This window comes from Phalacrocorax carbo, chromosome 4 (assembly GCF_963921805.1).
Source record: "Phalacrocorax carbo chromosome 4, bPhaCar2.1, whole genome shotgun sequence".
Taxonomy (NCBI): Eukaryota; Metazoa; Chordata; class Aves; order Suliformes; family Phalacrocoracidae; genus Phalacrocorax; species Phalacrocorax carbo.
The window spans coordinates 68,311,636-68,326,505 of NC_087516.1; the positions used below are offsets into that span (position 1 = coordinate 68,311,636).

The 14,870-nt window shown below is 40.7% G+C and overlaps 1 protein-coding gene across 8 annotated transcripts in view; it reads right to left on the minus strand.

Annotated features, from left to right (window-relative positions):
- Nucleotides 1–244: 244 nt before the first annotated feature.
- The window catches only part of WDFY3 (WD repeat and FYVE domain containing 3), a 183,705-nt gene continuing 169,079 nt past the window's right edge, over nt 245–14,870 (minus strand). For all 8 annotated transcript variants that reach the window (XM_064450331.1, XM_064450330.1, XM_064450328.1 and 5 more), the window contains 10 exons: nt 13,855–14,002; nt 12,660–12,814; nt 12,054–12,212; nt 10,308–10,487; nt 9,055–9,237; nt 8,066–8,162; nt 6,668–7,000; nt 5,512–5,623; nt 4,959–5,156; nt 245–4,146 (listed from right to left, as the gene is read on the minus strand). In XM_064450331.1, coding sequence (XP_064306401.1) covers nt 4,026–4,146; nt 4,959–5,156; nt 5,512–5,623; nt 6,668–7,000; nt 8,066–8,162; nt 9,055–9,237; nt 10,308–10,487; nt 12,054–12,212; nt 12,660–12,814; nt 13,855–14,002 — 1,686 coding nt within the window. In that variant the 3' untranslated portion in view covers nt 245–4,025. The remainder of the gene's footprint in view (nt 4,147–4,958; nt 5,157–5,511; nt 5,624–6,667; nt 7,001–8,065; nt 8,163–9,054; nt 9,238–10,307; nt 10,488–12,053; nt 12,213–12,659; nt 12,815–13,854; nt 14,003–14,870) is intronic.

Sequence of the window (14,870 nt, forward strand, 5' to 3'; positions counted from 1 at the left end):
ACAAGGTCAAGTTCTGCTCTAGCAGTCATTCTCTTCTTGGGGAAGATTACTTTAATTGGATTTTGATGCCTCCTCATCTTCCACTGTCCTTATCCAGCATGACTTAAATCATTCTTTTCTGTCTGCTTCCTCTGTATCGGTACAGCCTATTCTACACACTGCCAAGTTCTGCTGGCTTCAAGCTCTACAGTGACAATTACGAAGAGGAAAAAAAACCAAAACCAAACCAAACCAAAGAGACATGTTCACACTGTGTCATCGTGGATGACCATACTCATGTTCAAAAAGCAAAACCATAACAAGTAGTAGAAATTTACTCCTCATGACAATACAGAAACATGTTACTCATTAGTTACCGCTCCCATATTAAAAACGTTTTATTCGGCTGCAAATGTTGTGTCTTTCCAACAAATGCAAAACAGCTTTTTGGTGGTAAATAGCAGGTATTTATTTGAAATGAAAAAAATACTTCAGTACCTGAACTATTGCATTTAATCATGTATTGTTGTAATTGTGTTACTCTACCTTTTTGCATTGGAGACAAATATACAATGAACATTCAGATATCACAGATTGCACACTAGATAGTAAATCGTCAGGCCTTTTACGTAACCACCAAAAAACAGATATTGGATTCTGCAATATAGTACAAAATTCCACACTCCAGTCTTAGCCAGTTATCTTCAATTTACTCCTGATGCTGTACAAATAAATGGCCATTTAACTAGGGCTTACAAGTTAATAACAGGACAAAAAAATATACATTGCACTGACACAAAAAGTCAGCTGTGTTAATAGTCATGCAACAAGTAACCAAACTTGCTGAAATTAAAAATACTTTCTAAAAACAGTTTTAACTGCATAAATATTTTATACACAGTTCATTTACTGAAACAAAAGGAGTCTTTAAATGATACAAAGCAAATATAAGTTTCTACCAATTTTATACATAAGAAAGTGCAAAATAACTTATCTAAAGTGTTTTGCTATTGAACTGATGAATGTCGGCTGGAGGCAGCCAACCCCCTCTCATAAGCATGACATTACAGTTGCACACTACATACGAATGTTAAGAGTACATGAATAAGTATACTACAAAGAACAAGGCAGGAGAAGACACGTGAGGTACTTGCAGAGAATACAGTCTACTAATGTTAGTGTACATGAGTATATTTTTGCTCAACAGATTTTTACATGGAAAACAAAGCAAGTGTTTGCATTAGAAGCTCGAAAGAAATGGCAGAAAAACCCACTCCCAAGTGAACAAAACAGTTGCCCACAGCGCCAGCTGCCAGAGGAAATATGAGCAGGTGTGGTTTACCCCCTCCACCTCCGACAAGCAAGAACATGGTTGTTGGAACAGCGCAACTGAGGAATTAAGTCAGAGGGCTGTGGTGATTTGTTTGCAAAATGTGAATCGGGACTAGCCTCTACACTACAGAATTTGTAAAGAATAATGACCTTGATTTTTCTAGTATGCTGCCAAACATCAAAAGCGCAGAGCACCTCCTGTACAACGTGCTTATGTAGCTGAACGCAGTCGACTACATCTTCACTGATGGCCCGCTAGCTTCATGACCCCACGTTAATACTATATGCCAACTGTTTGCTTTAGTGTTTAGATTAAATCTTGTTTTTATTAGGGTTTAATTATGTAGCTGTACAAGTTCCAGTCTGTAGAAAACAAGACTTCCTTGAATTTGGTTTTGATTTGAAATCTGGAGGCAAGGGGAAGAAACCTCTGTGGACTTAAAGGCATTTAAGAGCTGTTGAAAGAGCCTTTTCTTCAAACTGAAAACATTAAGGCTGGTAGCCTGTCTTCTGAACTATGCTGGTTTCGCATCATTTTGGGAAGGGTGAAGGCAACGTTAGAGAGAACAGCCGAACACAGAAATTCCAGTGCTCTGCACGTGCTTACCAAGGACGACTTCTTGTTTTTAGGGACAAATCTGTCAGGGTAGCCATGTGGCATGGCTACTTGATCATCACTCTTTGGATCCAAAGGGACCTATTTGGGTCAGCTAATCTCAACAAACCTGCATTTACTCAACAGTGTGCAAGGGCTCTAGAGAAGCCTTTCTGTCCATTTGGGGACCTAGAATGCATACTGCAACAAGAATATATCTCATTTTACAGACCAGCACATACATAATAAACAAACATGTATCAAAATACATATTTAACCTTCAGTGCATAAACAGGTGATACCAGGGTAAATAGTAAGTGGTCAGGATTAACAAATTATTCACCACTAGAAGCTCAAATCAAGAGAAGACAGGTGTGCACCCACAGTGCCAAGGGCCTTCTGGAAGGAGCTCACAGCACCACAGAGGATCTGGCATTTTCGATGGTGCAATTCCTACGACAGTGCCCATTTTAACCATTTGCTGTCCCAGGGCCAGAGTCTGCCCAAATCATTCCAAGCAAAGGATAATCTCATTGTCTCAAGTGAAGACACTCACTGAAGCACTAGCAGAGCAAAAATGGGGCCACCTGTCTTCAGTTGGTTTGGGTCATATCCTTACCGCTACTTAAAAGAATCCATTGTGAATATACCTAGATCTAGATCAGTTTGTCACCCATTTACAAAATATATACATATATGTTAAAAAACAAAACCAAATCAAACGCCAGCCTTCCCCCTGTCCCCCCCCACCCCCCAACCCCCCCCCAAAAACCAAAAACCCACTGGCAAGACCTCATTCAGAAAATAAGTCCATGGGCCTATCTGATGCACGTGTTCCTAACCCAGTGGGTATCAGTGTCTTTACTTCATCCCATATGTAGTGCAAAATAAATGACAGAGTAGTAAAAAAATACTGCAATTAAATTCATATCAGAACTTAAAAACCATAATGGAAATCTACTGCTGTCCTCAAGTTGGTGCCATGTGCTGAAACACGAAGATAGCTCTTTACAAGCATTTCTGACATGACTAACATCACCCTGCTTTAGAGCAATGCCTATTGTTCCAAAAGTGTTTGTTTTTGCAAACAAGCTACAGGACAACAGCAGTAAAATTTTATGCACAAGGAATTCATTCTGCACCTATATGCGAGCCAATTGCTATTGACTAAAGAAGGTAAAAGCTGGTTCTTGCACTGCATGAATCAGCTGCTAATGAACATTAAGTAATTAACAAAACTGCAGCTCTGACACATGTATAAAAGAGGCCTTAGTAAATATGAACAACACTGAGGTGGTAAATAGATTGGTATAAAATGCAACACAAGTGTACAATTTAGTTCCTGGTTATCTTACAGCTAGAATAAAATACTCAAAGTCCTATTCTCAAAAATGTTTTCTTTTGAAAAAATCCATGTAATTCTACGAATAGCCTTACTTAAATTAAGATACTATAGGCAACTGAAAGAACAAACATGCACAGACTGGATTTTTAACAGAAATATGCATAATGCCTTTGAGTTTTCTGGTTTTTTTTTTTTGTTGGGTTTTTTTGGTGTTTTTTTTTTAAACATTCGTATTTAAATTGATAGATGAGATAAAGATGCCACACAAAGTATAGTGGTTAATCTGAAGTCCTATGTAACAGGCAGTTAAGTTCATATTTAGATAAAAAGGCCATTATACCTATTTACAATATACACAGTTGCTTGCGAAGAAGGCAGATTTACAACTATCTTCTAAAAAGCCTTCCCCTCCCCCTCCCCCCGATAAAGAGAACTAGCTCTACAAAAACAAGACAAGAACAGGTGTTTAGGGTGAGAATTTTCTCCATAGCCACTTCAACATAGGTTTAGGGGTTGACAGTTCTATCGGATGTGTGGTTATTAATCATGTCTTCCTGGGCCTTGCTCTTCACTTCATTATGCTGTTAGCCTCATTCACCTTCTGTCAACACAAATCAATTCAATGATCCCTTTTTACTTTTAGTGCTTAAAACTCAGTATAAACTTAAGTGTAAACAGACAATATTCTAATCCCTTCTGATCACTGTACGGTACTGTCACTAGTTCTTGGAGTGATGGTGGGGCTGGATGGGGTCTCTATTTGCCAGGACCCCATCAATTTCTGGGCCCCTCCTCTGAACCCCGCTCATGCTGCAGGTTGTAGAAGCAGTTCTGGCAGACCCTGACTGGTGATGAAATCTTCAGACGCTTGATTTCAGACTGAAACCTACTGCACCTGTAGAAGAAAACAAACATTGCTGTGAACACAGCTCTTCTCCCAACCTGGCCATTTTCTACCTAGGTGTGGAAATCATCATCATGACTATAAATACCAGAAAACTGTCCAAACTTATCTGGCAATGCAGTCTGGCAGAAGCAGAATTTAACTTGTGCGATCACCACAGAATCAATGCAATGACTGTGTGAGAGGTAGCTTTAAAACAGCTGTTGTCACCAGTCTAGACTCAAAGTATAGCTACAGAGATGAATTTAGAAATACTGTCTCTGAACCAGTGGTGGACCAGAGAAGAGACTCCCATCTCAGCTCCTGGGCGAGAGCAGCTCCATGTCATACCTTTTCCTGTCTGAGGCTGCATGCTACTGGCTCCTAAACCAGCATCCTTGCAGTCCTGCTCACAGTTTACATTTTGACTGGGTTGCTTGTAGACTGACAAGAACAACTAGATGCTGTGAAAGAAGTTTGGGGTTTGGGGTTTTTTGTGGTTTTTTGTTTTGTTTTGTTTTGTTTCATTTGTCTAGAGTTTTTCCCAGATGGGAGACAGGGAAGTTTTCAAAGCTGCAAGCAGATTTCATTCTCTCCTGATACGTTTCTTGCTAACTGGATTTATAAAGGGGCTGGTCTGCCTTTTCTAATTCCTCCCTGGAGGTTTTGAGAGTTCTGATGTTTTTTCTTTATCAGTTCTGTTTTGGTAAGGGAAACCTCTGTCTTTCAGCAGAGTTCTGTGGTATGCAACTTAGCTTTACCCAGCCTAAAATTCTGGAAATAAATACGGAAAAGAGCCCAAAGGAGACTGTTGGGTAGCTTACTTTTGGCAGAAGAGCTGTCCACAGTTCCTGCAGTGGTGACGCCTCTCAGTGAGGGAAAAACGGACTGCACAGCCTGAGCAGCTGTCTCCCCCCTCGTCCTTCACCCAGTGATCAGCTGCAGATCGGCCTGGCTGATCGCTTACAGACCAGCTGAACACTCTGCCTCGTCCATCCCCAATAAGAATTCTGCTGTGATCCCTGCAACAAAAAAGCAAAAGCATTCCTGCACCAACTCCAGCACAGTAACGCACAGACATCGATGACCGATTTTACATGCTGAATATGTAATATGTTAAACTACTGGCATAGTAACTAATGCGCAAATTAGCCTGGTCTGACTGAGAAACGGAGCTATTACAACACTGTGTAACATAAGGCAGCTGGATAAGTCTACTTAATTTTTGTACTTTTAAAAATCTCAGTCCTTGAACAAGGCTGCCCTAAACAGAAGCATGACGAAACAGCATTATGCAAAGAACAATGGCTAGCTCGTAGCGCTTCCCGCTGACAACACTGAAAAAATGTTTTAAGCAATCACTTGCAAGCTACTTACTTAGAGATGCCGAGTGCAGTGATTTCTGCTGGATGTGCATTGTCTTTGCGATCAAATGCCGTGTGCATAGTTAGTTTGCTTCTAAACACCAGCTGACGCTCCCATCTGTATCCTAGAAATAAGTGGGAAGTAGGAAGGGAAAAAGCAAATTTGCTCGTTCTCATTTTTGTTCCCTCCTCCCCAAACATACCTGTATGTGTGACTTTGTAGAAAGAAAAAATCTCCCCACACAGCCAACTCTCTCTGACTCAAGTTCCACTCAGGGAAAACACATTTTTTCAACTGATCCCCAATGCAGGTAAGAAAGGAGAGGATATAAAACAATGCACAGAGGCCCCGATTTCTCTAAGTGCTGTTGGGAGCTGCAGGGAATGGTGACATATACAGGGAAGCCCTCTACCAAAGCCTCACAGGACTGGGATAGCTTAATTTATTTATTTATTTATTTTATTTTTAAAGTCAAGATTCAGATTTCCAACTGTCATTAATCTTCTTCACAAAAGCTCATATGATGCTGTGTTCTGGGTATGTGACTAAAACAGTTTTGATGACATACCAGTGTTTTGGCTGTTGTTCAGCAGTACTTGCAGAGTGTGAAGGTCGTCTCTTTTTCCCCACTCTGCTCTGCCTCCTACTCCCCATCAGGAGTTTGGAGGTGTGCAATAAGTTGGGAGGGGACACGAGCTGGACAGCTGACTCAAACTGACCAAAGGGATATTCCACACTGTATAACATCATGCTCAGCAATAAAACTGAGGAGTTTTTGGGGAAGGCAGTCATTTGTTCAGACACTGGCTGGTCATCATTGTGCTTGCAGGAGGTGGTGGGTGGTTGCCTTTACATCATTTGTTTTGTCTTCCTCTTTCTTTAACTTGACTCATGAGTTCCCTTGCTTTTGTTCTTTCTGTTCTCTCCACCATCCCACTACAGGAGGTTGTGGTCGTGGTGAGCGAGCAGCTTAGCTGCTGGCCAGGAAGCTTCTCAGGAAAAATCTGAACAACATGCAATCTTTGCACACAAATTTTCTCTTCACTGATTGTTTTGGAATTTATTGGCCAACCCTGCTCAAAGCTGCACAGACAGAGAGAGACTACCTTATGGGTCAGTGCTGACAGCACAGTTATCCAACAGAATAAGTGTGCCCTATTTCTTTTACCTGGTTTAAGCTTGCTGTAGTGCCGTGCTTCAGCATAGCTGGGGTGCGGGTGGTTAACCTGAGCATGGGGATGCATTTTTGCTTGTCCCTCAGAATAATTCACAAAGATAAAGCCATCTTTCTCATCCAGGCTGAGCTGGTCTGACCAACGCCTGGAGTCATCAGAGCCGCTGTCTGCTGACCATGCTGCTGCTGCTGCTCTGTTTGATGATGACCTGGGCCTGTGGCTGGTGCTGCTTGGTTGACTCTGGCTCTCCTGCAGTTTTGTGTCCTGGCCTAGGCATGGATCATCTGCCTCAGAGTCACTGCTGTCCTCTTCATGGGCTTCCTGCCCTGGTTTCACCCAACAGGAAAGAAGACATTGTTAGCGAAGCTGCTTATAGCCTGAGATTTTTTTCCCCTATGCCGCTGCTGCACTACCTCCAACCCAACAGGTACCACCACAGCATGACTAGAGGAAACTGCACACAGGCATCTCAAAGCCTTTGCAGAGGATTCAGCTCCTGCCAGGAATCGCACTATTCATCTTTTTTGCACTGGTCTGTCAGAAAACACCACTCCTTAGCTGAAACTATTTCCTCCTACAGTAGTCTGCCTGAGGTAGGCTATTATAGATACAAGTACAATTTTCAAAAATGCTCAAGTTCGCAAAACCAAATCTTGCTGCCTTTCAGCAAAACTTACACAAGTAAGCACAGTCAGCTATGCTGGGATGCCAGTTGACTAAGAAACATGATGCAGATTTGTTAGTAACAGGTTTTGTTAACACAAAAAAGCATCTGCCAAAGATATTTATATTCCTAGTGACACTGAAAAAAACCAAAGACATGTATTTATATAATAATTACTAATGAGTATCATGTGATCCAGATCCAAATCCAGATCATATCTTCAATACGAAGAGGACAAGAGGAAGATGACATGGCTAAATAAACACTCGTCAAACACAGACCAAAATCTTATGACAAGGAAAAAATCATATGGCCAGTATTACTTGCCTAAACAGCATGCTGCTCCATCAGTAGATTTTTAAACTCTGCTGTTATGCTATAATTCCACTTCAAAATAATAATAATAATAAAACCTAGCTTTTGGACAATGGTAGCATCCATTGGGTTCACCAATAGCAGAAACAACCACACAGAGAAAAGTTCAGTCTTCACAGAACAAGCTATGATGGGCACTATTTTTTCTTACTCATAGCAGTATGAAGCTACCATTAAGCAAGGCGGTGAACAAAGAACTCAGATGTTCTATTTATTATGCTTACTGGATGTCTATTGTCTTTTGAGACAAAATCCCCATCGTCCATTCTGCACTGTATAACCACAGGATTTTACCTACACATAGCAAAGATCAGATAGAAGGCAAACACAAAACACTTGTCAGGAGACATACCAATTTGTGCTTCCTGACAATCCTCTTGCATTTCCAGCATCTCCACAGGCTCTGGAGCTGGTGTTTCCGGTACTTGCAAAAACTCCATCCGCCAGAACTGGAGGGACAGGGGATAAGCAAAGCGGCACATATGAACTCTCAGCATTCTTCTGAGCTACTTCTAGAGTTAAGGTGGCTTATTAGAACTGTGTGTTTGCACTGGTAGCACAAGAGGCAGGTCACATCTCCATATGAAGCCCTGTTTTTGGGGGCTAGATACTATAAGAAGACATCTGTGTTCATGCCTGAATCACAAGTGAACAAGTCTTGTGCTGTTATTTAACATCTTAGCTGTTCAAATAAAAAAAAATCCACTCCACATAGCAATCTGACCAGCAGACTCTGGTTAAGGCAGACCCAGGACTGCACACAGCAAAGTACTGAAAATCAGGTTAGACTCGCAGTGATCAGAGATGCCACTAAGTTCCTCTTTTCTTTCTAAGCAGCAAAATGAATTGCCTCAAGTCAAGGTGCGTAGAACAGAAATGGTGAATGAAAACTACAATTTCTGGGCATGAAAGCTGGTGACCAAAAAGTGACCAAAACAGAGCAGGAAGGAAAACATATGCTACTGACAATTGCTAGTTACCACATCAGTATGGGTGCATCGAAAAGGAGAAGGAAAACTGAAAGACTGCATAGGAATGTCAGCTCACTGAAAGAGTTTTCCATGAATCTTCAGTGTCCATCTAACTTGTGGACAGGATACAGTGCACCACCCTGTGCAGAGATGGCACAGCTGGTTCCAGCACCAAAAGCAGTCTGCATCATCTGCCCAGCCTGGACTCCCTCCTTCCTGCAGGACTAATTTTTCAAGTGGAGCACCCAAGTATAGCAGGACTGCTTTTGGTACCAGCCAGGACACTGCGTTGGATAGACAGGACTTCTCTAACTACAGCTACTACTAAGGCATAAACTTACTTTCCCAAGCAGTGGTTCCTGGTACTTACCCGGACAACTCCATCCGAATGTCCTGTTACTATGACATTCTGAGTATCCCACTCATTCATCTCTGACACAAAGCAACACATTATTTGCTGGCTTCGGCCAGTGAAAGTGTTTACGCTTGCAGTAGGGCTGCCATTAATGCTCCATACATGGATGTAAGTGCCAGCACATGATACAATATCCCCCTGCAAAGACAAACAACACCTCCATATTCCAATAAAAACATCAGGTTTTCTTCAGCAAAAATATAAGCCAGGCTCATATATAAGCCAAGTTCAGGCACCAAGGCTGGCACTTTTCAAGAAGTTCTACTGAAGCTGAGTTTGGCCACCTAAACAAGTGTTTAGGACTACATGCATTTTTTTAAAACTGTACATAGAAAACCAGACTTAGTAGCAACATGTTTGTTGAATATACATACAATGAGTAGACCAATATCCTCCACTTTTCACAGCGTAACAACCTGAAAGTGTATTTTCAGTACTTTCCCTTCTCAGTTTTCAAAGACTCTGCTCATGTAGACTCCACTCTTTTTCACAAACATGTACCACCTTAAATTTCATTTGCTTCCTTATGTGGAAAAGAGCAAGGGATTGTCCAAACTAGTGCAGAGGGGAAATCAGAGCTACAGTCTAAAACGCTGCCAACGCTACAACCACCAGACTACTAGCAGCTAATAAACTGTGGCTCTTGCTATCCTCTCCTTGCATTACGGCACTGTTTTGTCTTGATTTCAACCACTACATCTGCTCTAGTTGCGACATGCTCCATCCAGACCTGTGGACCGGCTACATAAAGTTTCAACTCAGGCAAAATCTTTGACGTGCATGGGAGCTGGGTAAATGGCAATCCATAACTTATAGGACCAGCAAGGAGAAAAGCTTTTAGGATATGTCTGTTTCTGCTATAATTGCCACTGCAGCTTCATCCAAGCTATCTTCTGCTTCCTTTAAATTAAGTGTAAGAGAACAGCGGCAGGTTTGACAACCCGCTTTGAATGCCACACTAGCTATACTGCTGCCAGCACTGTTAACAAGCCTTTCCGAGCTCAAGCTGCTCTGCATGCAATAAACCCATGTGCGTCTCTGGACAAAAGATGCAAATTATTCCCTAAACCAGCTCATTAGTTTTCAGACGTGTTACACGAGTTTTGCCAAACTAACAGAAAAGCCTAGCTTGTTTTTCTTCGGTTTAACAACTTCTGACTCTCATTACTTTTCCCACTGCACATTGGTGAATGGTATTTGGTTCTTACCGTTAATTCATTTATACAGAGTGCTGAAACTGGAGCCCTGTGACCTCGAAGCTGTGTTAGAAAAGAGAGTTTATTCAAATCCCAGATGATGCAGGTGCGATCCCGTGATCCACTCACAATTATGTGATAAGCTAGCGATGCTGTTAAGCATGTGACAGTGTCAGTATGACCCAGTAATGCCTGCAAAACAGAAGTCAGGAGGAACAAGCTGCAATCAGGAGAGGACACAAAAATTACTACATTAAACCCAGTTATCTGAAAAGATTCAGGTAATGTAAACATGAATATCCTATCAGAAGATGCAATGACTGACAGCTATACAGTTGGCAACTATTTTCAAAATTGAAAATGACAGCAGTAATTTTTTGCCATTTAAAAAGTACTCTCACAAATCCAAATTTCGAGGGTCTAATGTTATATAGCCTTCTACTGAAAAAAACCCAAACAAACCCAAACCAAAATAAATTTCCAACCCATTCTGCATCCTCCATCTGCATCAGTAGCCTATTTATAGGGTATGTGTTCCAGTCTGCACCTGAAATTACATTCTGAAAACAGGGATTCTTACTAAATATAAAATGACTCCTATACAAACTTCTGTCAATATTTGAGAAAAGATAAGAGACAAGAAAGAGTTGCAATCAAAAGGGCAAAATCAACCAGAAGGAGCAGAAAATTACAAGCATCTAACAGACCCTGCTTTCACATTTTAGGCTTAACCTATCCATTGGAACAGGAATCTGGAATACAGTCAAATTATTGCACCCTACTCAGTTACAAGTCACTGGCTAAAGTACAGTAAATATCTTTTAATATGCTATCCTGAAATTCAAGATACAGTGTATTATCTTGCACTGTTTTTTAGTAAAATGCTTTGGAAACACAGCTTTGGACTGCTGTTGGAGGCCACACAAGGGAAACTGTTACATAATTCTCTAAATTTCTTAAGTTGAGAGGAAGCTTTCCTCTGGAAAAAGTCCTGCTATTAAGATGCTTACAGGAGTAGTGATGTTTAACACCCTAGCTACCTGTAACAATGATACATAGCTTCTACAATATTTTTGAGATAGTTTGTGGGGTGGGGGTGTTTTCGGTTTGGTGTTTTTGGTTTATTTTTTGGGTTTTTTTGGGTTTTTTTGTTTTTTTTTGTAAACACAGAAGACTTGCTCTGCACTTGGCTGCAACTGACTCTATAGCACAGGTGCTCGTTTTTTAGATTAAAAGCTGATGTTTTGAATTAACAAAGCAAGAACAACCTAAGGTGGTCCTGAACAAGTATTCTCTGCTCCACAAACATCACTGCCAGAAAGAGCAAGGTTTTGCACAGAACTGTAATTTAAATGTATACATTTTAAAATAAAAATTAACTTAAGATTTTAAAAGTTAAATGAACCTTTAAGACAGTCTCCTTCACGGTGCTCCCTGACAGTTTTCAGATGGGGGTATTTTACATACAACACTACAATAAAGCAGATGATTTCACAAAATACCTGTGTAATTGTTAACATTGCTACCAAATTCTCCATCTCTCCAAAAAGCTCCGGTGATGAACTATCCTTAAAAACAATACAATTTTAAAGATGCATTTTGCCCACTTTCAATGCAGATCAGTACCTGGACTACTTGGTTCTCCAAAGGTCTGCTGGACTCATGGTTACAAAGCTTACTATGTGAGCAATACCACTTTCATAATTCCCTTGATCTTGTAACATCATTTATGTAAAAGGCACCTTTATTGTATTTTACCTGTTTCAATGTGAGGGCTTTAGCTTTTTCTTTGGAGATGCCCATTTCCCACACACACACTGCTGTGCTCGTCCCTCCAGTGATAACTAGTTTGGGGTTAGGGCAAATGGCACACAGTATCTGACCCCATTCTGACAAACATTCATAAACAATTACTGCCTAAAAATAAAGAAAACAAAGGAGAATTACTTGCAGAGTTAGTATTTGGTAGGATAAAAATAAAAACCTGAATGCCACCCTGCATGCTGGACCATTAAGTAACTAAGATATCACTGCTACCCCTTATGCAGTTCTTCAAACAGAAGCAATTCCAGCCTCTGCCATAAGATGCCTCCCGAGAGAACATGAGAGATCAGCTTTAACTGCCTAGATTTAATTCATTCATGTTTTGCACACCTGGTAAAAAAATTATTAATTGGTTTACGTCATTCTGCTAGCCTTCAGAAGAAGGCCACCAGACAGGGAGCAATAAAACAGATGCAGTACAAGGTTATTTCATTGACACGTGAAATAAATTTCCAATGTTAGATTATTATTTTTTTTTTACTATTGAGTATTAATTGCTTTTGGTATATTCAGCACTGAAACAAGTTTCAGATTACAAACCTTGTCTGACTCGTAGGTACCCAGTCTGCAGCTGAGGTCTGCGTAGCCCCAGGCAAAAGTTTTATTCCATGCAGGCGGGATGAGAACCTTATTCTGTTCTACTGCCAGAATGCCTTTATCAGTACACACAATCTGTCCCACAGGCTCCTTGAGCTCTAAGAAAGAAGATGGGGTTATGTTTTATTGCTAGCACAGACAAATACTATCTGATGCAATTAAATACCTGACGCTCTGCAAAAGCAGGATCTCTGTATTGGCTATGTTATCCAAATCTTTGTTTCAACTGGAACAGCAGCAACTTCTGCTACATTCCTAACAAAGGAAGGGCTAAACACCATCAGAAGTGGCAAGTACACCCCGAAGATCACAGATGGCTCTGATCCCATCTGCAATGCTGCACAAGGTGTTCTTCAGACAGTATGTCTGTGGTCATTAAAAGTGACTGCACCCTTTTCGGCACAAGTAAAAGCAAGTTTTTTGTATCAATTCCAACGTCTAGGCTAAGCGTTCCCACAGGCTACATTCCTGACTACAGCCCATGGTGTCTGACCTGTTTTTCCCCAAGCTTTGCAAATATAGATTAGTGCTTTCTAATTTCCTTTGAGTGTAGCCCTGCTGTGTAATAGTACATCCTTCTCTCTTTATGGCAGGCACAGATCCATTTAATCAACTAGGAAAGAAATCACTGGATAGCATTTACCTGCCTCACAGACAATTAACTTTTTTTCAGTTCAGTGTCGGATATGAAGTCAAAACCCACCTTTTTCCATCTCAGTGCAGCTGCTAACCCCACCCTTTCCTGCCAGCATTTCTCAGTATTTCTTGGCACTGCGATAAAAAAATCCTTCTGCTATAAAAATCACAAAAATTGAGGCTATCGCAGGCCCAGAAGCAACAGCACTCTGAATACTGTTTGTTAAATTAAAGCTTCTAAGAGGTGCCTGGGCCCAATTTTATCCCTCTATTTTAAAAAAGTTATATTAAACCACCACAGATTTGGTGTTTCCCAAGTACACTTTAAGGTAGCTAAGACTATAATCTTACAGCATTAGGATATTATAAATTTGTCTTTCTCACAAAAGTACAGGCTTTAAGAACATTAGAACTAAGAAAACCATGGAAAAGGACTATCTTGCTGAAACTCTGAATGCTTTGGCAAAGAAACAGGAATAATTACCATGGTTTTACAGTTTACCTTTTACAGGGGCAAGAGATGGCCGCAGGTTGTCCAAATGATGGAAAAAAATCTTGTCACTTGTGGAACCAGGGGGCACAGAGGTTCCCACAGTCTCTCCATTCAGTCGGCTTCTAACACGCTTTGGTGGGTGTGGTTTTTTAAAGAGCTGAAATTCATCAAGAAATGAATTATAATCAAGAATTAGAGGTTTATAAGAGCACAAGCTTAGAAAGATCATCAGTATGCCCAATTTAACCTCTAAAAATTCTGCAGGTCAGCAAATGCTTTTTAACTGTTCTCAGTCTTCACTAATAATTTATGGCAACCATTTCAGTAAGACTTTAACAAATAATACAAAATCCGTCAAGATATAACAAGCAAAGTATTTTTAAGGCTACCTCCAGTTGCAAAAGCAGTCAAAGTAAAGCAAGCAAAAATCCCAAAGTTGATGCGTAATATGGTATTAAATTCTAACGTAGGACAAACTGGAAGCTAATTTTTGGCTTTGGAACAAACTGTGTCCCACAAACAGCAGCTCGCACGCTTGGAGGCAGCCAGGCTACCAAAGAGCAGAGTAGCAGCATGGGTGGGTATGTAATTGGATCATATATGGCAATCATGCACAAGAAACGCATCTTAGCCCCTGATTATCTTCTGCCTAGCTTTTCATTAGGAGTGACTGAATTTCTGTTTTACTGCTTCAGTGACCAGTCCCAGTGTCTGAGACAGTGTTAAACAAGCAGATCATCGCTTCTAATAAGCCGTGATCATCGATGACACACAAAGGTTTACCACATGATAAATTCATAACAAACATCTTGGATGACAGATGCTATATAATATAATATGTAAATGAAAAATATAAACATCGAGTGATATAAGATTTTGATTACTCTTTTGCAGAGAGGCTATTACAGCACTGAAATTCCAAGGCTGAAAGTTATTTTCCCTACAGCCCTTTACAGTGTTACCTGTTTGACTATCCGAAGCAGAGGGAACATGCATAAGCCTGAGGCAGCTCAGTTATGAGCAAG